The following is a 24,598-nucleotide window of genomic DNA, read 5'->3' on the forward strand; positions in this document are numbered from 1 at the left end:
AAAGAAGAGAAACTCACAAATATGTCTTTCCTTCTTTTTCTCATCCCTCAAAAGTAAGGAAAATCTAATAAAATAGTTTTCATAAAATGAAGTTGCCATATTAATCTCAGGAAATAGAGATCAGAAAATATTGAAACTATGAAAACATTGTAAAGATTAGAAAAATTATTAAAGGGAAACTCATAAAACAGGCAGTTTAATATTGGATTCATTTCTTGGGTAGAATGCCTCCCAGGATAATGTAATGGAGCTGAGAAACATTAGCAATTCCTCTTCACACCTTTACAAATCATACCCAGTTGTCAAAAGAAAGCTTCTGCTATCAGCCCCATTACGCAGACCAGAATAATAGTTTAGCAGCCAATTTCTGCTATTAAGAGAACTCAAGGGAAAGAAATGACAGAAAAGTAAGCCAAGGATGGTGAAACTAATTATGATGACAAGCGTATTATTAGAGACAGGTAATAGGCAGAAAACTACATTATCATCAGTGTTTTTCTCAACCCAGTAATGAAGACCATGTGGGTATAGGTGTAAAGGGGCCTGCCTGTTTGGCAGCGGGTGTAGAAAAAATTGGTGTTGATGTGAGGGGCTAGATGGAGGGCAGAGTAAACACTGCAAATAAAAGTAGGGAGAGATGTCATTGCCTTTCCTCAGATTTGTATAGGAGATTCTTTTGAAAATGGTTGTTTTTTTTTCCAGTGGAAGCAAGAGCAAACAGTCTGTGATAGAGAAAATGATAACTCCAGGATTTTTAACCCTTTTTGATCACAGAACTGTGAGAACCTGATTAGGCTATGAATCTTTTTCTCCCTTGAAAATAACCCTTTTGTGGATGTATGCACAATTGGAGGTACAATTTCCAGAGTTTCAAGGGCCTATTCTTGGACCCCAGATTAAGGACTTCTTCTACAGGATGTTGGGAATAACCTTCAGTGGACTGCTTAAATAAATTATAGTGCATCCATACAGTAGCATACTGTGCAGTAACTAAAAAAGAGGCAAACCACCTATTATCTGTACTGTGGACCAACCTCCAAGATATTATTAGGTGAAAATTTCAAGGTATAGCTAATATCATTCATTATTTTAGCTACTGTTAGTGTTAACACACACACAGGCGAATATGCTGTGTCTTTGGAAGATGTATAAAAAATTGGTAACAAAGGTTGTCTTTTTTTTTGCCATTTCTTGGGCCACTCCCGCCGGCATATGGAGGTTCCCAGGCTAGGGGTCCAATCGGAGCTGTAGTCGACGGCCTACACCAGAGCCACAGCGACGCAGGATCCGAGCCGCGTCTGCAACCTACAGCACAGCTCACGGCAACGCTGGATCATTAACCCACTGAACAAGGCCAGGGATTGAACCCGCAACCTCATGGTTTCTAGTTGGATCCGTTAACCACTGTGCCACGACTGGAACTCCCACAAAGGTTGCCTTTTACGAGGGAATCCAGTAGGCAGGAGAGGGTGGGGGAAGCTGGTTTTCAACTATCTGAACATAAGAATGAGGATGAACGAACCCAAGAGAGATACCTTTTGTCTTTCCCACAGAGAAAGAGCTGCCTCCCACCCTGATCCTCAGCCTGTGAGAGTAGAAATTTTAAAAATAATAAAATACGGTTTTTCTAGATAATTATTTTATTCAAGGAGTTCCCATCATGGATCTTCAGAAACGAATCTGACTAGCATCTGTGAGGATGCAGGTTCAATCCCTGGCCTCGATCAGTGAGTCATGAGCTGTGGTGGAGGTTCCAGACTCCGCTCAGATCTGGCGTGGCTGTGGCTGTGGTGTAGGCCAGCAGCTGTAGCTCCGATTCGACCTAGCGTGGAAACCTCCATGTGCCATGGGTACGGCCCTAAAGAGACAATAAATAAATAAATAAATTATTGGGGTTCTCGTCATGGCCCAGTGGAAACGACTCTGACTAGCATCCATGAGGACACCGTTTCTATCCCTGGCCTCATTCAGTGGGTTAAGGATCCAGCATTGCAGAGAAGTGTGGCATAAGTTGCAGACACAGCTTGGATCCCAGGTTGCTGCGGCTATGGCGTAAGCCTGCAGGGGAAGTTCAGATAGGACCCCTAGCCTGGGAACTTCCATATACCATGGGTGCAGCCCTAAAAAGACAAAAAACAAAACAAAAAAAACAAAAGCTAATTATTTTGAACTAAATATGTCTAAATTAGACAAATTCAAATACACGTAACTATTATTTTCTATTATTATAATTATGAGGAATAGTATTTTTTTAAAAAGTTTTTATTTTTCTAGTTACTTTATGGAAAAATTTATGGACATTATTGCCTTGAAAAAGCAGCTAAAGAGACAAGAATTTTCACATTTTTCCTCTTACTTCTAAGTGTCTTTTGCTGTGGTTTGTTTGACGGGGGCGGCAGGAGGCAGGGATCGCATGGGGGCGGGCAGGGAGGCGGCTATTTCCGCTTAATTTTGTAACTTTTTCATGTGATTGAATTTATTGGTTTTTTTCAGTTACAAAGTAACATATATATTTGCTGTACCAAGTCAAACAATACACTTAGAGGAAAAAATTTAATCTCCCTCCAATCTATTCATATCTACAGAGTAACTAATATGAAGCCTGTTATATGTAGCTTTCTATGAGTTTGGCTGTTCCAAACCAAAACTTGAAAAAATGTGCACATACATGTGCTTTTCTTGCTTTTTACAAACATATTTGCCATACCATACCAGTTATTCAGCAGCTTGCCTTTTTAATTTAGCAGTGAGGTTTTGGGACTTCTCTTCAGGCTGGTAGATTGAAGTCTAACTCCTTGTTTCCTTAGACCTGCCTGCTATTCCCTAGCATGAGCACAGCAAGGCAGAGTCAGCATTTCTCCTATTGATAGGTATGTTGTCTTGCTTTTAATTTTCTAGATTTTTTTTTTGGCCACTATAAGAAATGCTGTCGTAAAAACTTGCACAGACATTTTCCCTTCTACTAGTGCTTTTATTTCTGAAGAATAAATTTCCAAAAGTGAGACTACTAGTTAAAGGTTAAAACTTAGATTCATAGTATCAGTGATCCAGTTTCCAGCCTGGCAACACCTGGACTTCCAAATGTGAGGTGCCATCCTTGCTTTGTATGTTTCCCACTTACATTGCTGCTGGAAAAAAATTCCCCTCTAGTGAAAAGATATAAAAAGTAAACATGCTGTGTAGCTAGAGAGAAACTGGCACACCATCAAGAGGAAAAACAGGCCTCTGGCCCCACCTTCTCATTGAAGTGATGCTGTTTGTCCTCCCAGCTTATCTGCAGGCCTCTTCTGGATTGCAGCCCAGGACGGCATGCAGACACAGCGGCAGGTGCCCGAGCACTGACTCGGTGCGCACTGCTGGGGGAGGTCATTAAACAGCCCTGCTCCTGCCAGACAGCCGCAGTGCTGAAACGCCAGCACCTCTTTGCACCTCTTTGCTTCACTGTGTTGAGAAAGTTGGTTTTTTGTGGGGGTTTTTTGTTTGTTTGTTTGTTTTTTGAGACATGTAGAGATGTGACCTGAGTGCAAGTTATTAAAGAGCAGCTAATGATATTAAAAATAAAGATAAAAAAAGAGAAAGTGGGGAGCTAGGACACTTTGAATACTTTGTATTTAAATTGTACCTTGCTACTTCTGTTTAAAACCTTCAGGTTTAAACATGTGACCCTTTAACAATAAGTTGAGACCTGCAGGATTGGGGGTGGGGTTCCCTGAGGCCAGTCCTCATTTGGGATGTCCTTGTGGGCAGCCCTCCAAGGACACTGAATAGCCCCTTTTCTCCTTTCCCTGCCTGCCTTGTCTGTGCTCTTACTCCTGGAATGAGAGAGAAGGTGGGCTAGTGGCCCAGCATTTCATATAAGTTGGGAGACAACTGAAGTAATTCTATGCTCAAGATTTTCTTCTCCCTCCACACCCAGCCTCAAACACCAACTAAAAACCTATCCTAAGAACTAACAGATTATAGGGGCCCAAAACAGCCATTAAAGCAGAAATGCCACTTGAATGGTAGAGCCCAGTGAACAATTATCAACCTTAATCCTTTTCTTGAATTTTTGGTCCTTTTCCCAGAGGATATTACAGCCTACACTGAGGGGCAGGTGGACAGTCAAGTTTCTGCCACAGCCAGGAAAGGAAGGTTGCTCCAAGGAGGCAAAGTGGGAGCAACAGCATGGGAGAGAGATGGACAGAAAGGACAGATATGCATGCTCCTGTGTTTGACTAGAATATATGCCAGGATTGTATGGGGGTCTTCAAATTCTTTCATTTCAGCTAGCATTACTCAGACTAGATGAAACGTTCAGGGAGTTCAGTTTCAGGTGCTGTTTGCAAGAATAGAATTTAGTACTTGCAGACTGACCCCTTTTTCCCACAGACACTGCTGTTCCCTAAAGACTAGATGTGTATTATTCAGCTTGGAAGAACTATTAGAATATGTAAAATCCAGTTGTTGCAAAGATGGGTCTTGGGTTCTCCCCTCCCTCACCCTGCGTACTCCCATTTCATGGTGCAGCCTGCTTCCCTCTTGCCCAACCTGAAGCTCCCCTTGCAGTAGCAGGGCTCACCTTCTAATACACCGCACGAGTCACTTATCTATTCTATTTCTTATTTATTGGCTCTGTCTCCCACTGGAATGTAGGTGTCATAAGGGCAGAGTTCTTTGCTCTGTTCACTGCTCACAGCACCTGGAGTAGTGTCTGATACACAGCAGGCAGCCAGTCAGTACACAAATGAATGAAAGTGAAAAAGCAGGTTACAAAGAAATAGATACAAAACTATCCTATATCTATTTTCAAGATACCTCCATAATAATATATGTGATATAGAAAAAACAACTCTAGACAGATACATGAAATTTTAGGTAATAATCATTGCTGGAGGGGTGGGATTACAGGAGATAATTCTGTCATATATTTCTCAGTGTGTTCCATTTTTACAATGAATAATACTTTTGAAGTGAAAAATAATGCTATAACAAAATAAGGAATTAAAGGTGTTCCTGCTGCAGTGTGGTGTATTAAGAATCCGACTGCAGTGGCTCAGGTTGCTGTGGAGGTACAGGTTTGATCCCCAGCCCAACACAGTGGGTTAAAGGATCCGCTGTTGCTACAGCTGTAATATAGTTTGCACCTGCAGCTCAGATTCAGTCTCTGGCCCAGAAACTTCCATATGCTATGGGCACTGCCATTAAAAAGAGGGGAATTAAAGAATTTGGTTAGACCTTAGAGAAGGAGCTTTGTTTGTTTTCTGGGGATGTGGTTACAATGGAAGAAAGTGATATTATCGCCAGAGCCTTTTTTGAAAGTTTGATATTGTTTTGATGATGTTGAGTTGGATTTTTGAATTTAGACAGGACTTATTACCTCATTAATGAGCTGATAGACCAGTTTCCATAGAGGGCTCATCTAATTTTTTTTCTCTCGGTAGCCTAACAGTAATTATTTTATCTAGCATGCCATCTGGGGGTCTTACTTAGGTGATAAATAATAAACTAAAAATAGGATTGTACATTACTGCCCTGTCTCCCCACCTCGCACCACTACTGGCACATCATAGGCAGACATGTGAGAGCAAATGACTAGTGAGTGCGTGATGTTTTGGTAGCAGGTGTTATGGTGCGTGGATGGGAAGGGCAAGCGTCAGGGGGCTGAAAGGCCTTCTTATCTTTAGCTCAGCTCCTCCCGTATCCTGAAAGAATTGGTCAGCAAAAGGTGCTCATTGAATGCAGCTCATAACAAGCCGAACATGAGTGCTGTTCATCACAGGAGCTGTGGCATGCGTGGTTTTATAGAGAGGGTCTCCCCACAGGCAAGATCCATAGAACAGGTGCAGAACAGCATAGATTCATCCTGCCTCTTGTGGAGTAAAGGCAAAAGCAGCCTCATGAGATCCTGTGTGTTGTATGCAATACGCATTATGCAACACTTGGTTTTATTTTTGCTAATCTATTTATTTTTAGATTTCTCCTCTTTTAAAACTTTTATGGTCATTTCCCCAACTACTAAGAAGGACATTTACATTAAAGAAAAAAAGACTGTCTCTTTCAATTAAAAAAAAAAAAAGTTTGACGGTTTTGCTTTTGTTTAAAATACTCTCCCTGAGCACATACTGTTCATTTTAAATAAATTGATTAAGATGGAGAAATGCCAAGTCATGTAATCATTGCCTTAAAATTAAATATTTGAAAGAAAATGTCTTGTTTTATTTCTAAGATAAAACATTTTCTGTTTTCATGTTAATGAAGTGTGTTCTTTACTACTCAATCAGAAACTGCAGAGCACACACCACCACCACCTGCCCAGGCACAAGGTTAGAGGGTGGGGGTGAATGGGGCCTTTCCCCAGCAGGGCAGGCTCAGGAGCGCTGGGGCAAAGAGGCTGTCCTTCCTGAAGGATCCAGGAGGCTTCCCAATTGGGGCAGGGGCGGGGGAGAAATTGGCTCTGAGTTTCAATTGTCCCTCATGTTCAGGCAGACACTTATGAAATGATTGCACTCCCTTGGAAGATAGCTTCTACATAATTGAAGATTGTCCTGGATCTCTCTCATCAGAGAGGAAGAAAAGCCACATGAATTATTTACAGAGCACCAAGTTATTTCCTTTCATGAGCCCTGACTTTGTTTTTGTCTCTGCAAACTGAGATTGTGTTTATCCATGAATAGTTTTCCCTAGGGCATGAAAAATATGACTCTTTAATTATGAATGAGGTTTTTTGTTTGAGTCCGTGTTAACTAAAACATGCAAAATAAACTGTTTTTCATTAGATCCTTTTCAGCTCCCCACAAAAACAGAACCAACAAAGGAACGAGCAATTCAACCAGCGCCCACCAGGAAGCCCACTGTGATTCGAATTCCAGCCAAACCAGGAAAATGTGAGCACTTATTTCTCTGCTTCACTTATTTGCTTCTGCAAGAGCCTGGGAGAAATATATGCTAATTTATCAATGTCTACTTTTTAAAGTATGTGTAATTGGCCATTTTTTATTATTATTAGTCATAGTCAAGGACATTTTACAGCAAAGTTGTTTTTTCACAATTTTTTAGACAATTACTACAGTAAGTTTGGATTTTATTTCTCTTTCACATGGGAGCCTAAAACTCAGAACAATTGTAATACCCTATGTTAGTGCCAGCAGTAATACCCTATGGTAGGCAAGTACTTGAAAATGATAGCAAATAAAGTTGTGTAGGTCTATCAGGAGTATATTATTCTAATTAGCATAATATAAATAGAGCTATGTGTGAATTGTGTGAAGAGCAGTAACCAAAATTTATAAAAACATAACAATGCACAAAAATATTTTTTATTTAGTGTAACACTACATTTTTATGTAATTCCTTACTTGGTTTTTTAATGATACAATAAATGAAATTTTGTATGAATTTCAATAGGTACTGAAAATAAATCCAATATTATTATAAGAGAGAATCTAAGAGGGCCAGAACTATTTACCTTACACCCTAGAGGTTAGAAAAAGTGTGTATGTGTGCACGCGAATGCATGTACAGCAGGTTCCAGAGCAGTTTTTGGCATTGCTCAGGGGTCACACAGCTTTCTCTGTGTGCCCCAGTTTTTCTTTCATTTCCATCAGTGCTTCGGCATGGGCTAGGTGCATCCTACTTTTGTCTAAGAGGAGAATCTGCTCATCATTCCCCCCTAGCAGTAGAACAAGTGTCCAGTCCTTCACCCACAGCATCCCAGGGTTATATATACTGTAGGCATTCCCTAGGATGCCATGAAACCCCTTTAGTTTAGAAGTTTGGTTTCTCTATAAAGTACTACCCAAAACGCATTGGTTATGGTCTCTTGATGGTTTTATTAACTGATAGCTCTAAGCCATGTAGTGAGAAGATTGAATGGAGTTACTGTGAAGAATGAAGAGGAGAGAAAGTCAAGGGTACCAAATTCTAGTGGGTTCTCACTTCTGGGGAGGTTATATGGTCATGTTAGATTAAAGAACTGGTGACCTGGTTTTTTTTGACAGCCTTAAAGAGCCCACAGATCAGTGATATGACAGCTCATTGGGTTGTCTGCCTGCTTGCTGTTATCTTGTTAAAAGTATTTGGGATTTCAATAAACTTCATGAGATAGAGTGGTAATAAATATTGCCCGAAGCTCATGTGGCTTTTAGCAATACAACTTTCACATTTAAATGTATTCTCCTGCTGCGTCAGGGTTCCCACGACTCTCTAGTTTGATTTGCTAGGAGTGCTCACAGGACTTAGCATGTCGTTGTGTGCATGGCTGTGGTTTATTACTGCAGAAGCTTGCAAAGCCAAATCAGCAAAGGGAAAAGGCACACAGGGTAAAGTCTGGGGGAAGCAAACTTCTAGAAGTCCTATCCCAGTGGAGTCACTCAGGACATACCTAACTCCCCCCGCCCCCCGGCAACCCACTGTGACAACATGTGTGACATGTTGTCAACCAGAGACACCCATTAGAGACTCAGTACCCAGGATTTTACTGGGGGCTGGTCAGAGAGGCATCTCTAGGAATTTTGGCCTGTACCAAAATTCCAGATTCCCAGAAGGAAAGCAGGTGTTCGGCATAAACCAAATTCTCTTGTTTTACCAGTGGGAACCTTCCTGAAGTCCAAGTTCCTAGGTGCCAGCAAGGACCAACCTTACAACTCAGGGCTGCCATGTTTACTCTTCTCTGCAAACTTATCATTTATCAGTAATCCTGAAATCCTAAGAAGGGCATGTTGAGGAAGCACTTTTATTATTCTGACAGAACTCCAGGAACTATTAGTTAATGTGTTCTGTACTGCTCTCTGTGAGAGAACTGAAGTGCAGGTCCTGGAGAATTATATCTATTTATACCAAAAAAAGAGTTCTCCAGAACTTTATTATTATGGTGATTAAGCAATACGTATATGCTATGAAGGAAGAAGAGTAAGACCTGTAGTATCTGAAGAACTTGGGATGCACAAGGGGGGAAAGCAACAGCTTTGTGGTGCAAAACTCCTTGCTCTTTGAACCTGTTGACTTCTTGCCCTGGGACCTGTTTCTTCTGACTAGAATGCCCTTTACTTGGATATCTGTACAGCTCCGTCCTTCGCTGTTCCTTCGGGTCTTTGCTCAAATGCCACTATTCTCATTGAGACCCTCACTGGCTACATTATTTGAACTTGAAAATCCACCTCCCCCACATGCCCAAACCAGAGAATTACTGTATCCCTTCCTTCCAGTAAGGTATTGCCTCTCTACTTCTATGTTATTAGTACTTTGTACCCTTCAGTTGTTTGTCACACCAATATTATATCCTAAATGATTCATTGTTTCCTTGTAAGAAAAAGGAAACTGTAGCACAGAGAAAATCTTCAAGGTGCCCACTGAGTCCAGCTGTCCCTGTGTGTCTTAACTCCCAGAGCAGCCCTACCTCTCACCAAGAACGCTCGCCCTTCTCTAAATCATTGTTTTCCTAGTAGCTGGCCTGAGTATTTTCCTCCTTTTGAGAGTGTTTTCTTGTCTGTGGATAAAACAGGAACCTGACAAACCATCCTCTTGTTAGAGGTTTTTTTGTGTGACATGGAAGCAAAGTGTTCACCTGAATGAGAAAAAATTCCCACCCGCTTTAAATGCCTATGCCTGTAAAAGGTGGCTTTGACCTTCTTCAGTATGTTACAGTCATCCTCTTGGAGAAGTGTTTGCACACACATTTTAATTAGCTGTCACTAATTAAATCTGGTCATCTTTGTTCTCTTTTTAAAATAAGTTGGGAGTATTCTGTCTCTGGGTTAAGGATGTAGTTTGGATGTAAAGATATTGTTTGTTAAAATGAGAGCAATTAAGCCCATTAATCTAGAGCTAATGAATTAGAAAACATGTTTAATTATTTGGATGGGGGAGGGTTGACCACACCTCCTACTAAGGAGGTGTAAGCCTTATTACAAAGAACACAGGCTGTTAGGTTCAAACCCCGATCTAAGCATTGCTAGCGTTATGGCCTGGATAGCTCATTTATTTCCTTCTCAGCTTCGGTTTCTTCATCTGTAAATGGGCGTGATATTGTCCAGCATAGTACTGTCCCATATGGTAGCCACTTACCACAGGTGGCTGCTGAGCACTTGGCATGTGGCTAGTGCAACTGAGGCACTGAAATTTTAATTTTATTTAATTTTAATTAAGATTTAAATTTAAATTGCCACTTGTCGCTACTAGCTAGTAGACTCAGCAAATCTGGTACTTAGACCTTGGTTGGTTGGTTGGGTCACATACACTTAGATGTATGTGAATAAAGGGTCTTAATTTAACACCTGGCACATGGAAGTTTCTCAACAAATGCTGGCTGCTGTTGTAATCATTTAGTATTATTTTTACTCTTTACAGAACATTTGGTAAAATTGACCAATGCCTACTAACCCATCATTTTCTGAGGTTGCCAGGAGCTCCTTCTCATTTGCTTAGCTGTCCAGTCTTTGTGTGGATCTTTTACCAGAGCCATTTTCCTCAGGAGCCAAGCTACAGTCATTTCATTCTTTGAAATCCCTGAAGACTAGAAATTATTGATGAATTTTCGCTATTTTTCCAGGTTTACCCGAGGAGGATCCACAAAGCCCACCTCCTCTCCCTGCTGAAAAACCTATTGGAAATACTTACAGCTCAGTAGCTGGAAAATTCAGTAATGCTGACAGAACTAGAAACTTGGTAAGTGGTCATTCTAGATCGTCTTAGGTTGAAGACTAAGCCATGCACTAATTTTAAGTATTTAGCCGATGTCTGAATTATTTTACTGTTGGATTTCCTTGGTGTCTCAGCAGGTTAAGGATCCAGCGTTATCACTGCAGTGGCTCTGATTACTGCTTGTGGCGTAGGTTCAATCCCTGGCTCTGGAATGTTTGTATGCCACAAGTATGGCCAAAAAATATATATATTTTTTTCTATTGGTCAGATTAAAAAACCTTTTATTACAAACCAATTCCTAAGTTCCATGTACTTATTTAATATTTTTTAAATATCTATAGAATGAATTAAGCTAATTCTTTGAGCCTCATCATAAAATAATTTGCTCTGTACCAATAAAATAACATTGTCTTTTAAATAGCAGTAATAATGAAGAAGTTATTGAAAATCTCTAAAAACCTTCAATTTTTGTGGAAACAAGTTTAGTTTAATTATCAGTTTTATTAAAAATACCCAATTAGTGACATAATTTTAAGACAATTATCATAAGAATTTGTTCATCTGACTTTAAGGGAGAATTATTTTTTAAATTTAAAAATTAGGAATTCCCATCTTGACTCAGCGGAAACGAATCCGACTAGCTAGCACCCATGAGGATGCAGGTTCCATCCCTCACTCAGTGGGTTAAGGATCCAGCGTTGCCATGAGTGGTGGTGTAGGTCGAAGACATGGCTTGGATCCTGTGTTGCTGTGGCTGTGGCATAGGCCAGTAGCTAGAGCTCTGATTTGACCTCTAGCCTGGGAACCTCCATATGCCTCCGGAGCAGCCATAAAAAGACAAAAACTTAAAAAAATAAATAAATAAAAATTAGTGCTTTATTATGTACTTGTTAAGAGTTCAGAGTGGTCAAAAAGTTTTACATATATACATTTTTTAAAAATTTCAACCTCAATACCATTTCCTTATGCTTTTTGAAATTCCCACATGGTAGATTATCTTTAAGGTTTGTTTCAAAAGAAACCAGTTCTTAAAGTCTTTGAGCCAAATTTTCAGTCCAAATTTCATAATAGTTTTACATTGTGCATTGACTAGGCTTATTATTACATGCAAACCCATCTAATCATCTAGTGAAGAGAAATTTCTTTGAAGGAGACATTAAATTGAATTAGCCAATATCAAGTTAATGAGATTTTCCTGTAGGCTGAATTAAAATTTAGTGATCACTTGCATTTCAAAGTACTTGGTAATAAATTTTTATTAAAACAGGGCTAAGAAAACCCAAAAGAGGATAACAGGGTTCCCACCATACTATCATTGGATGGGCAAATCCCAAATTTCCATGGAGGAAAAGTTACTTGAGAAGGTTACTGGCTTCTACTCTAAAGGGCTGTGAGAGGATGATGAATAGACATACATATCATTCATTAGTCATGCAGTGGGCTTTGTAAACTGTATAGCTCGATTAAAATATTAAGTATTATTACATTTGGGGTTAAGCAATCCACAGAGCAACTCCAACATTTTAGAAAAATAGAAAAGGAAGTTAGGGAAAAAAAAGGCAAGATGGCAGAAGAGTAGGGGGACACGCTCGCCCTCTCCCACAAACACACACACACACAAAAAACACATCTACAGGTTAAACAACTTGCACAGAACAGCAGTTAATAGCTGGCAGAAGAATCTAAACTCCAATAACGGCAAGAATCTCGTGACATAACTGGGTAAAACAAAAGAAAAGAGGAGAGTGAGAGAAGGGGAATCGGAGCTGGACGGGTGCTCCCAAAAGGGCACTGTGGAGGAGAAAGGGATCCCACACCCTGGCAAGTCACCCACTCTACGGAAAGATCAACCGAATTGGAGGAATGCAGAGAAGAGCACAGCAGTAAGTCTGAGTTCCGAAGAGCAGGGTGAGAACCGAACAGATCATCTGTGAACTACTGGCACAGTCACCAAAAACCGAGATGCTTGGGTCGGGGCTGGGCACCAAGACCTCGGCTCTGGAGGTTAGTCCCCGGGAACGGGCTGGGGTGGATGGTGCTGAGACTGCTTGGGGGACCAGGAAGCTGAGTGTTGTGGTTGCAGAGCACAATATGCTAAGGACTGGGAGGTGGAAAGCCACATCAGAGGGAACCTGGGAGAAGAGCTGGATCTGCAGGAGAGACAAGGCGTCAGAGGAGGAGGGGTGGGCCACCATAGAATACTCCCCACACCACAGTGAGCTCACTCACCCACCAACTATCAGAAAGCTGTGCTTCCCAGTGCATCTCCCCTCCCACTACCCTGTGCCAGCGTGCCGGACCTGAGGCTGCCTGCCATCCCGGAGGGCTGTCCTCACCATTTGCAGGAAGCCGACCACTGCAGGGGCTTTCCCTGTCCTGGCCTACCTGCCCTATGGAGGGGCTACACCCCCGCAGAGCAGCACCCAGTACCGCTAGCCCCCAAGAAAAGGCCCACAACCCAGAAAAGCTAGTACAAGCTCAGCCTGGCTGTGCAAATTTGCCTCCATTTCCCTGCAATCCTGCCAGTCCCTGCTGCCTTGGGGAAGAGCCCCTTGGGTTCCCAGCAGCCCAGCTGGCTGCTACCGCCCTTGGGGGGTGCTGCACTCCCGTGGAACAGCTGACCAGCACTGCCAGCCCCCTAGAAGAGCCCCACAGCCAAGTAACACCAGAGCAAGCTCTGCCCGGTCATGTGAAATCTGCTTCAATCACAGTACAGACCTCCCAGTCCTGTCTGCCCTCAGGAAGTCCTCCTTTGCTTCAGAGAGACCATGTCAGCCCCGCCCATCCCCGAGAAAACCCACGCTGCCTCAAAGAAGATGACCAACAACGCCAGCCCCTGGGAAACATTCCACAGCAGTGCCAAGGCAAACCCTGTCCGGCCACGGGGAGTACAACTCCACCAAGAAAAAGAAAACAACAAGCAAGATGGAGAAGCTGAGAAACCACCCCCAGTTAAACCAACAGAGGATCTCACCTAAAGCAGTCAACAATGAAATAGCCCTCTGCAGTCTGACAGACTTGAAGTTCAAAAGGGAAATAGTGAAAATACTGAAGGAATTAAGACAAGATATGAACAGTAATGCACATACCCTCAGAAAGGAACTAGAAAATATAAGGAGGAGCCAAGAAAAACTAGAAAATTCATTTGCAGAGGTACAAACTGAGCTAAGGGCAGTAAAAACCAGAATGAATAATGCAGAAGAACGAATTAGTGATGTGGAAGATAGAATAATGGAAATCATGCAAACAGGACAGCAGACAGAAAACCAAATGGAAAAAACATGAAAGCAATATAAGAGACCTATGGGATAATATAAAGCAGGCCAATCTATACATAATAGGAATTCCAGAAGGAGCAGAAAAAGATAAGGGAATGGAAAATATATTTGAAGAAATTACCACTGGAAACTTCCCAAAGCTAAAGGATACTGATTTCAAGATACAGGAAGCACAGAGGGCCCCAAACAATTTGAACCCAAATAGACCCACACCAAGACACATTATAATAAAAATGGCAAAAGTTAATGATAAAGAGAGGATCCTAAAGGCAGCAAGAGAAAGGCAAAATGTTACCTATAAGGGAACCCCCATAAGGTTATCAGCTGATTTCTCTTCAGAAACTCTACAGGCCAGGAGGGAATGGCAAGAGATATTTAAAGTGCTAAAAGGAAAAAATATGCAACCTAGAATACTCTATCCAGCAAGAATATCATTTAAAATTGAAGGGGAAATAAAATTTTTTTCCAACAAACAAAAGCTAAAAGAATACAGCAATACAAAACCCAGGCTAAAAGAAATATTGAAAGGCCTTCTCTAAACCAAAAAGAAAGGAATGAGGAAGCCACAATCAGGGAGCAGTCACTCAGGTAAGCCAGATTTAATCATGAACATGTTTAAAACAAAATAAAATTAAAAAGAAAAAAAAGAGTCATCAAAATCATAAAATGTGGGCAAGGGATGTGAGGAAATAAATTCTCTTCTTTTTAAATTTTTTTCTTTTCTTTCTTTCTTTCTTTATTTATTTTTTGTCTGTTTCTCTTCTTAATTTTAGTATAGTAATGAAGTGTTTGAACCTACAGAACCATCAGGCTAAAACACATAATTATAGGAAGGGGTTAGCATTCTTTAAAAACAGGGCAACCACAAATCAAAACCAAACATTGCATTTACAAAAAATGAAAAGAAAAACACTCAAGCAGAAAATAATTGGAGACCATCCAACCAAAAAAAGAAAGGGAGAATGGAGAATCATAGAATCAACTGGAACAGGAGGTTTAAAATGGCAATAAATAATCATCTATCAATTATCACCTTAAATGTCAATGGACTGAATGCTCCAATCAGAAGATACAGAGTGGCTGAGTGGATAAAAAAGCAAAAACCTTCAATCTGCTGCCTACAAGAAACCCACCTTAGGACAAAGGACACATACAGATTGAAAGTGAAGGGGTGGGAAAAAATATTTCATGCCAATAGACATGACAGGAAAGCAGGAGTTGCAACACTCATATCAGACAAAATTGACTTTAAAACAAGACGGAGTTCCCATCGTGGCGCAGTGGTTAACAAATCCAACTAGGAACTATGAGGTTGCGGGTTCGATCCCTGCCCTTGCTCAGTGTGTCAAGGTTCCAGCATTGCCGTGAGCTGTGGTGTAGGTCGCAGACGCGGCTCGGATCCTGTGTTGCTATGGCTCTGGCGTAGGCTGGCGGCTACAGCTCTGATTCGACCCCTAGCCCGGGAACCTCCATATGCCGTGGGAGCAGCCCAAGAAATGCCAAAAAGACAAAAAAAATAAAAAATAAAAAAAATAAAAAATAATAAAACAAAAGACATAAAGAAGGACACTATTTAATGATTAAGGGATCCATCCAAGAAGAGGATATTACTATTGTCAACATACATGCCCCAAATACAGGAGCACCCAGATACATACAACAAATATTAACAGACATAAAGGGAGAAATTGATGGGAATACAATCATAGTAGGAGACTTTAATACCCCGCTCACATCAATGGACAGACCCTCTAGACAGAAAACCAATAAAGCAACAGAGATCCTAAAGGACACAATAGAAAAGTTAGACTTAATTGACATCTTCAGGACACTACATCCAAAAAAAGCAGAATACACATTCTTCTCAAGTGCACATGGAACATTCTCAAGAATCGACCACATACTGAGACACAAAGCTAACCTCAACAAATTTAGAAGCAAAGAAGTTATTTCAAGTATCTTCTCTGACCATAAGGGCGTGAAACTAGAAATCAACCACAGGAAAAAAATGAGAACAAACCTACTACATGGAGACTAAACAACATGTTACTAAAAAACCAGTGGGTCAATGAGGAAATCAAGAAGGAAATTAAAAAATACCTGAAGACAAATGATAATGAAGACACAACCTCTCAAAATCTATGAGACACTGCAAAAGCAGTACTCAGAGGGAAATTCATAGCGATGCAGGCCTTCCTCAAAAAAGAAGAAAGATCTCAAATTGACAACTTAACCCTCCACCTAAACGAATTTGAAAAAGAAGAACAAAAAAGACCTAAAGTCAGCAGAAGGAAGGAAACTATAAAGATCAAAGAGGAAATCAATAAAATAGAGATTCAAAAAACAATACAGAAAAATTAATAAAACCAAGAGCTGGTTCTTTGAAAAGGTAAGCAAAATTGACAAACCCCTGGCTAGACTCACTAAGAAGAGGAGAAAAAGAATGCTAATAAACAAAATTAGAAATGTAAAAGGAGAAATCACAACGGATTCTGCAGAAATAGAAAATACCATAAGAGAATACTATGATCAACTATATGCCAACAAATTTGACAATCTGGAAGAAATGGACAGTTTTCTAGAATCATACAGCCTGCCAAAACTGAATCAAGAAGAAACAGACCAACTGAACAGACTAGAAATGAAATTAAAGATGTCATAAAAACACTCCCTACAAATAAAAGTCCAGGACCAGATGGCTCCACAAGTGAATTCTACCAAACATATAAAGAGGATCTGGTGCCCATCCTCCTTAAAATTTTTCAAAAGGTTGAAGAAGAAGGAACACTCCCAAAGACATTCTATGATGCCACCATCACCCTAATTCCAAAACCAGACAGGGAGACCACCAAAAAAGAGAACTATCGCCCAATATCATTGATGAATATAGATGCAAAAATTCTCAACAAAATCTTAGCCAACCGAATCCAACAACATATCAAAAAAATTATACACCATGACCAGGTTGGGTTCATCCCGGGTTCACAAGGATGGTTCAACATACGCAAATCAATCAACATCATACACCACATTAACAAAAGAAAAGTCAAAAACCATATGATCATCTCAATAGACACAGAAAAAGCATTTGACGAAGTCCAACATCCATTCATGATCAAGACTCTCACCAAAGTGGATATAGAGGGAATATTCCTAAACATAATCAAAGCCATTTATGACAAACCCACAGCAAATATAATACTCAATGGAGAAAAACTGAGAGCCTTCTCACTCAAATGTGGAACAAGACAGGAATGCCCACTCTCACCACTGCTATTCAACATAGTTTTGGAAGTCCTAGCTGCAGCAATTAGACAAACAAAAGAAATAAAAGTCATCCAAATAGGAAGAGAAGAGATAAAACTGTCACTGTATGCAGATGACATGATACTATACATAGGAAACCCTAAGGACTCAACCCAAAAACTACTTGAACTGACTAATAAATACAGCAAAGTAGCAGGATATAAGATTAACATTCAGAAGTCAGTCATATTTCTATATACCAACAATGAAATATTAGAAAAGGAATACAAACATACAATACCTTTTAAAATTGCACCTCAAAAAATCAAATACCTCTGAATACACCTGACCAGGGAGTTAAAGGACTTATATGCTGAGAACTATAAAACTTTAATCAAAGAAATCAAAGAAGATGTAAAGAAATGGAAAGATATTCCATGTCCATGGATTGGAAAAATCAATATTGTAAAAATGGCCATACTACCCAAAGCAATCTGCAGATTCATTGCAATCCCTATCAAATTACCCATGACATTTTTCACAGAACTACAATGAACAATCCAAACATTTATATGGAACGAAAGACCCAGAGTTGTCAAAGCAATCCTGAGAAACAAAAACCAAGCAGGAGGCATAACTCTCCCAGACTTCAAACAATATTCAAAGCCACAGTCATAAAAACAGCATGGTACTGGTACCAAAACAGACAGACCGACCAATGGAACAGAATAGAGAACCCAGAAATAAACCTTGACACCTATGGTCAATTAATCTTTGACAAGGGAGGCAAGAACATAAAATGGGAAAAAGAGTCTATTTAGCAAGCATTGCTGGGAAACCTGGACAGCTGCATGCAAAGCAATGAAACTAGAACACACCCTCACACCATGCACAAAAATAAACTCAAAATGGCGTCAAGACTTAAACATAAGACAGGACACCATCAAACTCCTAGAAGAGAACATAGGCAAACACTCTCTGACATCAACCTCATAAATATTTTCTCAAGTCAGTCTCCCAAAGCAACAGAAATAAGAGCAAAAATAAACCTATGGGACCTAATCAAACTGACAAGCTTTTGCACAGCAAAGGAAACCAAAAAGACAACTTACAGAATGGGAGAAAATAGTTTCAAATGATGCAACGGACAAGGGCTTAATCTCTAGAATATACAAGCAACTTATACAACTCAACAGCGAAAAAGCCAATCACCCAATGGAAAAATGTGTAAAAGACCTGAATAGACATTTCTCCAAAGAAGATATACAGATGGCCAACAAACACATGAAAAAATGCTCAACATTGCTGATTATAAGAGAAATGCAAATCAAAACTACCATGAGATACCACCTCACTCCAGTCAGAATGGCCATCATTAATAAGTCCACAAATAACAAGTGCTGGAGGGGCTGTGGAGAAAAGGGAACCCTTCTGCACTGTTGGTGGGAATGTCAACTGGTACAGCCACTATGGAGAACAGTTTGGAGATACCTTAGAAATCTATACATAGAACTTCCATATGACCCCACAATCCCACTCTTGGGCATCTATCCGGACAAAACTCTACTTAAAAGAGACACATGCATCCGCACGTTCATTGCAGCACTATTCACAATAGCCAAGACATGGAAACAACCCAAATGTCCATCGACAGATGATTGGATTAGGAAGATGTGTGTATATATACACAACGGAATACTACTCAGCCATAAAAAAGGTTGACATAATGCCATTTGCAGCAACATGGATGGAACTAGAGACTCTCATACTGAGTGAAATGAGCCAGAAAGACAAAGACAAATACCATATGATATCACTTATAACTGGAATCTAATATCCAGCACAAATGAACATTTCCACAGAAAAGAAAATCATGGACCTCGAGAATAGACTTCTGGCCACCCAGGGGGAAGAGGGAGGGAGTGGGAGGGATCGGGAGCTTGGGGTTATGGAATACAACTTGGAATGGATTTACAACAAAATCCTGCTGAGTAGCATTGAGAATTATGTCTAGATACTTATATTGTAACAGAACAAAGGGTGGGACAAAAAACATATACATGTAAGTGTATCTTGGCCCCCATGCTGTACAGCGGAAAAATAAATAAATAAATTTTTAGAAAAAGAATATGTTTAAAATAAAAAAAAAGAATAGGAAGTTAGGATAAACTAAAACATCTGGAGAAGGTACCACATTCCTAGCTGTGTGTACCTCACATGAATAGTGTGAGAGAGCTCCCGCCTTGCACTGTTTACAGAGGGTGGGGGCGGAGGGATGCAGGGGCATGGGCACTCTGTGCTGTCCTGTAGCGAATACATACCATGATAGACTCCCTGGGTTTGAAGGAAGAGGGATGAGAAACAGACCACAAGTTAAATGATTTGGCTGAAGCCATGCACGTAGATTTCTAAGGCCAGAAAGTCAAATCCATGCCTAAGAAATTCTTTTGGTTTTGAGAGTTAAAATTAATGAATTTTAGACCAGAGACCATAAAGGCTTCAGGTGTAGGGAATATCTTACCAGTGTGATGACCCCAGAGTAGAGGCATAGTCTTTGACAGTTGTGTCTTCTGATGAGGCCCAGGACAAAGACCTTCTCCTGTTTGTCCTGCCTCAAGTGCTGGGGAACGTTCCATCTCGGGACAAGATGGCTGTAGTTGCAAAACCTCCTCACTTTCTTCTCGGAACTGAGGAGGGACTCCAGGCTAAGGCCGTCATGAGCCCCTGAGGCCCTTCCACAGGGGCAGATACTTGCGTGGAAGGAAGCCCAAGGCGCTGGAGGTGCAGGACAGGAGCAGGCGAGGCACTGCTGGAAGCAGGAGGAGGCCCAGGGGTGCAGGGGACTGGCTGATGACTCAGGACATAAGAAGGGGTAGCCATTCCTGGAGGAGGAGAAGGTACATCCGCAGAGGCTGCTCAGTGATTCCGATAGACATGAAAGTAGTCTTGGAAGAAAAAGCTGTCTTTTGAAAGTAGAGCAAAAAACAGGGATTGTTTTGCAGTTAGAATATAAGAAACCACTCCAAAGAAGATGAAGAAAAAGATGGCATCTGCAGGGGCAGGACGAGTAGAAAAACTGACTTTGCCGGGAACTGAAATGCTTCTCCAGACACATCAAGAACCAAAGTTCAGGGATGTCAGAGCTAGAAAGAAACTACAAAAAGCACATACAGAGAAGCTCCATTCATGCGTGGAATATTGAAGAGCAGGAAATCTCAAATCAATAATCTTCCAAAGACTGTCAGCAGAACCTGTACACAAGCCTGGGCTTGAGCAAACACTGAGACGATGGCTTCTGCAGGAAGCAAGCCTCCATTCCAGTATTTGAAGTGCATCAGATGCAGCAGTGCCTTTCGGAATATGCCTCACAGTCCTGGGGGTTTGAGTACACTGCCTTTCTTTCTGATTTTCTATTTTTTGGCCGCAGTGTGAAGCAACTTGATATTGGATCTCAGTTCCCAGACCAGGGATTGAACCTGGGCCTGAGCAGTGAAAGCGCTGTCTCCTAACCACTAGACCACCAGGGAACTCCTGATTTATTTCTGCCCAGTATAGAAAATTGAGAAATTAAAAAGATATTTAAATACCTAAAACTAACATGACATTATAAATCAACTATACTTTGGTAAAAAATAAAAATTATACATTTAAAAAAAGATATTTAAGATTTTCTATAAAAACAAAACCACCCAGGGAAAACTTAAGCTAATGTTTGGTGCCAGATTAAAATTATATATGAGGAGTTCCCATCATGGTGCAGTGGAAACAAATCCAACTAGGAATCATGTGATTGAGGGTTTGATCCCTGGCTTCACTCAGTGGATTAAGGGTCTGGTGTTGCCGTGAGCCGTGGTGTAGTCGCAGATGCTGTTCAGGCATAGGCTGGCAGCTGTAGCCCCGATTTGACCCTAGCCTGGGAACTTCCATATGCCATGGGTGTGGCTCTAAAAAGCAAAAAAAAAAAAGAGGATATATGATATGACTCTTTTTTTTTTTTTTTTTTTTTTTTTTGCTGTGCCTACAACATGCAGAAGTCCCCAGGCCAGGGATCAAACCCACACCACAGCAGTGACAACACTAGATCCTTAACTCACTGAGCCACCAGGGAACTCCATGATAAGTCTTTATGAAAGTACAAAATCTATAACTTTCCACATCACATTTATACATTTATATTTTTAAAACTATGCCCTTGATCATTAAGGAATCTAACAACTGTAATTTTGAGAAAAGCTATAAAAGCTCCTGCCTATCTGCTACAGTGTTTTTCTCTGTGTTTATTTGTTTTAATTTTAAAGGAGGCCAAAGAAATAAATGAGTTTTTCAAGTATCAGAGCAGTATTTGTCAGGGGGCATGTAGGCAGCAGTGTATTTATAAGATATGGATGAAAGTCTGGAATATTGCAGGGTTTATGAGCTGGTGACTTGCCTCACTACATTAACTGAACTCATTAGTGAAACCAACTTTTAAGGGCAAGCTTAATTTGTTTTTTAAAATGGAGTTATAAAACATTGAAACATTCAGATGATCGCTGTTATTAGCAATTAATCATCTGATATTTAAGGAAAAAGTCGTAAATATTCAGTTTGAATTAAAAACCATAGAAGTGAGTTTTAACTCATTTATAAAAGGAGAAAGAGGAAGACAGCCTGAATTAGCCCAAAGATTCCTGAGATTGCCTTTACCAAAAAAAGGGCAGTATGATTTTAGAGAGTTAACATTTTCCCCCCTCAGGTGGTCTGGTAGAAATATGATTTCCTGGATGTCAGTGTTCAGGGTGTAGAAGGTAGGAAAGGTGATAAAAAGAGACTCAAGCAGAATTAGAAGAATTTAGTAAGGACTTTTCCCCCAAAAAAAAAAAAAAAAAACAGAAGTCTTGGCTTTAAAATCTTTAACTTTTTTTTTTTTTGTCTTTTTGCTATTTCTTTGGGCCGCTCCCGCGGTATATGGAGGTTCCCAGGCTAGAGGTCAAATCGGAGCCGTAGCCACTGGCCTACGCCAGAGCCACAGCAACTCGGGATCCAAGCTGCATCTGCAACCTACACCACAACTCACAGCAACACCGGATGGTTAACCCACTGAGCAAGGGCAGGGACCGAACCCGCAACCTCATGGTTCCTAGTCGGATCCGTTAACCACTGTGCCACGACGGGAACTCCCTAAAATCTTTAACTTTTGATTCAGTAGAAAATTGGAAAATATTTTCCATATATTATACTTATTTCCCAATCCTTGGGCTGTAACATTGTTTGGAAAACCTATGTAATTAGCGGTTTGAATCCCTTCTCATAGAGAAATCTTCCTGTTGATCTCCAGGCTTCCAGTTTCTGTCATCTACTGTCAGGCGTAACATTCCAACTGTCCCTCCCTCTCTTTTGTTTTCCCACTGTCCCCTTTTACTCTTTGCTGGGAACTCAGCACATCCAGCCCCTTTGCTGTTAGTGGTATGATCTCTCTGCTTTCTCAGACCTTCTCTCTTTCTCCTCACATGCCTTCTTTTCAGGGCATCCTTTAAGCATCCCTTATGTTCCCACTTCCTTCCAGTTCAAAGCTCACCACACAGTGTGTAAACCCTCCAGCGTAAGAGATCTGCCTTTCTAAGCAAAATGAACTAATCACCACCTCACTCACGATGTGTTTAAACTCAGGAGCACTGCCTGTCTTAAGTGTTGTCATGAGATAAATAAATGCCATGTATTTTTTTAAATTCCCTGTAACGCCTGCTTAAATTGCTGCTGTGTAACCTATCCTGATTTAAACATCATCCTTAATTCCTCAGAATCTGCTGGATGCATAACCATGCAGTGTGATTGGCTGGGTCCTGATCCCACAGCAGACATCATGGTCTCTTCCTCTCTTTTCACTTGTGTTAGGATGTGGACAGGCTAGGTGGGAATGAGGAATGAGTCAATATTGCTTCAGACTAAAAAACTTCTTGAATCTCCTTTCTCTAACTCAGCTACATTTCCACTTAGAGATCCAGCCAAAAAGTTGTCCATAATTCCTCCTGACAAGCTCTTGTTTCCGACACACCTTCACTAAAAAGCTTTTTCTGATATTTGCAGGCATCTGACCATGCTGGTCAGTCAGGAGGTTCTCTGCGAGGACCCCCGAGTTTGCCACCACGGTAAGTAAGTGTGGGAAAGAAAACATCTAAGACGTCAGCCAGAGAAGAGCTAATGACTCTGAGACTACATTCTCTTTTTTGTCACAGAAACTGAGTGTTGTTGGTCTGAGATCTTCTTTTAGAGAAACATTAAACTCAAAGGTTCGCCCAGGCCACAGGCCCACAGTCTGCTTCTGATGGCAGGTGGTGGGCGTCTCTGCTCCTTTTTAAACACGGTCCAAAAACAGAGCATGAACGTGGATCTCTATGATTTCCTCAAACAAATGAAGAAGACTCCTTTCTGACCATAAAACAACTCCACTTTTGAGATACCCATGCACACTTGCACACTCTTTCCCTCTCCCCCGTCTCCCCCCTCCCCCCTCCTTCTCTCTCTCTTCCTCTCTCTACCCCCTTCTCTCCCCGTCTCTCCCCCACTCCTCCTCTTTCCCCCCTCCTTCTCTCTCTCTCTCCCACTCTCTCCTCCTCTCCCTCCCTCCCCTCTCTCTTCCTCTCCCTCCCTCTCCCTCTTCCTCTCTCCACCCTCCCTCTCTCCCTCCCTCTCCCTCCCTCCTCCTCCCTCCACCCCCTCTCTCTCCCACTCCCTTCCTCTTTGTCCCTCTCTCTCCACCACCTCTCTCCCTCCCTCTCCCCCCTCCTTCTCTCTCTCTTCCTCTTTCCCCCACCACTTTCTCCCTCTCTCCCCTTCTCTTTCCACCTCTCTCCCACTCCCTCTCCCTCCCACTCTCTATCTCCCCATCTCTTCCCTTCCTTCTCTCCTTCTCTCTCCCTGCGACCAGAAACCAGCCTGGTTTTTGGCATTTCCAAAGGGAGACAGGCTTCATGTGCTGCATTGGAAATTATTTTTTATCATAGAGATTAAGGAAAGGTTTTCAAAGTAATGGTTGTCTTCTCCCATTTTCAGAACTAGCTTTCTTTTTATTAATCTAAATTAGGGCTTTAATAATGATTCCTATACTAGGAATATTACAAGAGTTCGATGTTCCCTCTTTAATCAGGTACAAGACCCCATCATTACACCTGATAGCTTATTATAAGCTTTCATTTCAGACTTTGGTAGAAAGTGCTTAGTTTCCTGAAACAGTCACGGTGTGTTTAAGCGCAAATAGGGCCTTAGAGAGCTCATGATAGTAAATGCTTGTTTGTCTTGAACTAATGAATCTCTAGTGCAGGATAAGAGGAATCTGGAACATCGTGGCATTTCTTCTAATATAATGTTTAATGCAGCAGTCATTTGCTCAAAAATAGCATACCCTGCATGTTTCAGCAGAAAGCTGAGTGTGTGTGTGTGTGTGTGTGTGTGTGTGTGTGTGTGCACGCATGCAA

General features: G+C 41.1%; 2 protein-coding genes across 49 annotated transcripts in view; both read left to right on the forward strand.

The window, feature by feature from the left end:
* Positions 1-24,598, forward strand: part of GATB (glutamyl-tRNA amidotransferase subunit B) — a 685,553-nt gene that overhangs the window by 608,696 nt on the left and 52,259 nt on the right. The gene's annotated exons all lie outside the window — the stretch shown is intronic.
* The window catches only part of SH3D19 (SH3 domain containing 19), a 186,994-nt gene that overhangs the window by 139,670 nt on the left and 22,726 nt on the right, over positions 1-24,598 (forward strand). For all 48 annotated transcript variants that reach the window (XM_084972671.1, XM_084972689.1, XM_021100629.2 and 45 more), the window contains 3 exons: positions 6,759-6,866; positions 10,529-10,644; positions 23,211-23,272. In XM_084972671.1, the coding sequence (XP_084828797.1) occupies positions 6,759-6,866; positions 10,529-10,644; positions 23,211-23,272 (286 nt within the window). The remainder of the gene's footprint in view (positions 1-6,758; positions 6,867-10,528; positions 10,645-23,210; positions 23,273-24,598) is intronic.

This window comes from Sus scrofa, chromosome 8 (assembly GCF_054392235.1).
Source record: "Sus scrofa isolate SSC_HxYL_T2T_F1_AM1 chromosome 8, Sscrofa_HxYL_maternal_Yorkshire_Landrace_v2.0, whole genome shotgun sequence".
Classification (NCBI taxonomy): domain Eukaryota; kingdom Metazoa; phylum Chordata; class Mammalia; order Artiodactyla; family Suidae; genus Sus; species Sus scrofa.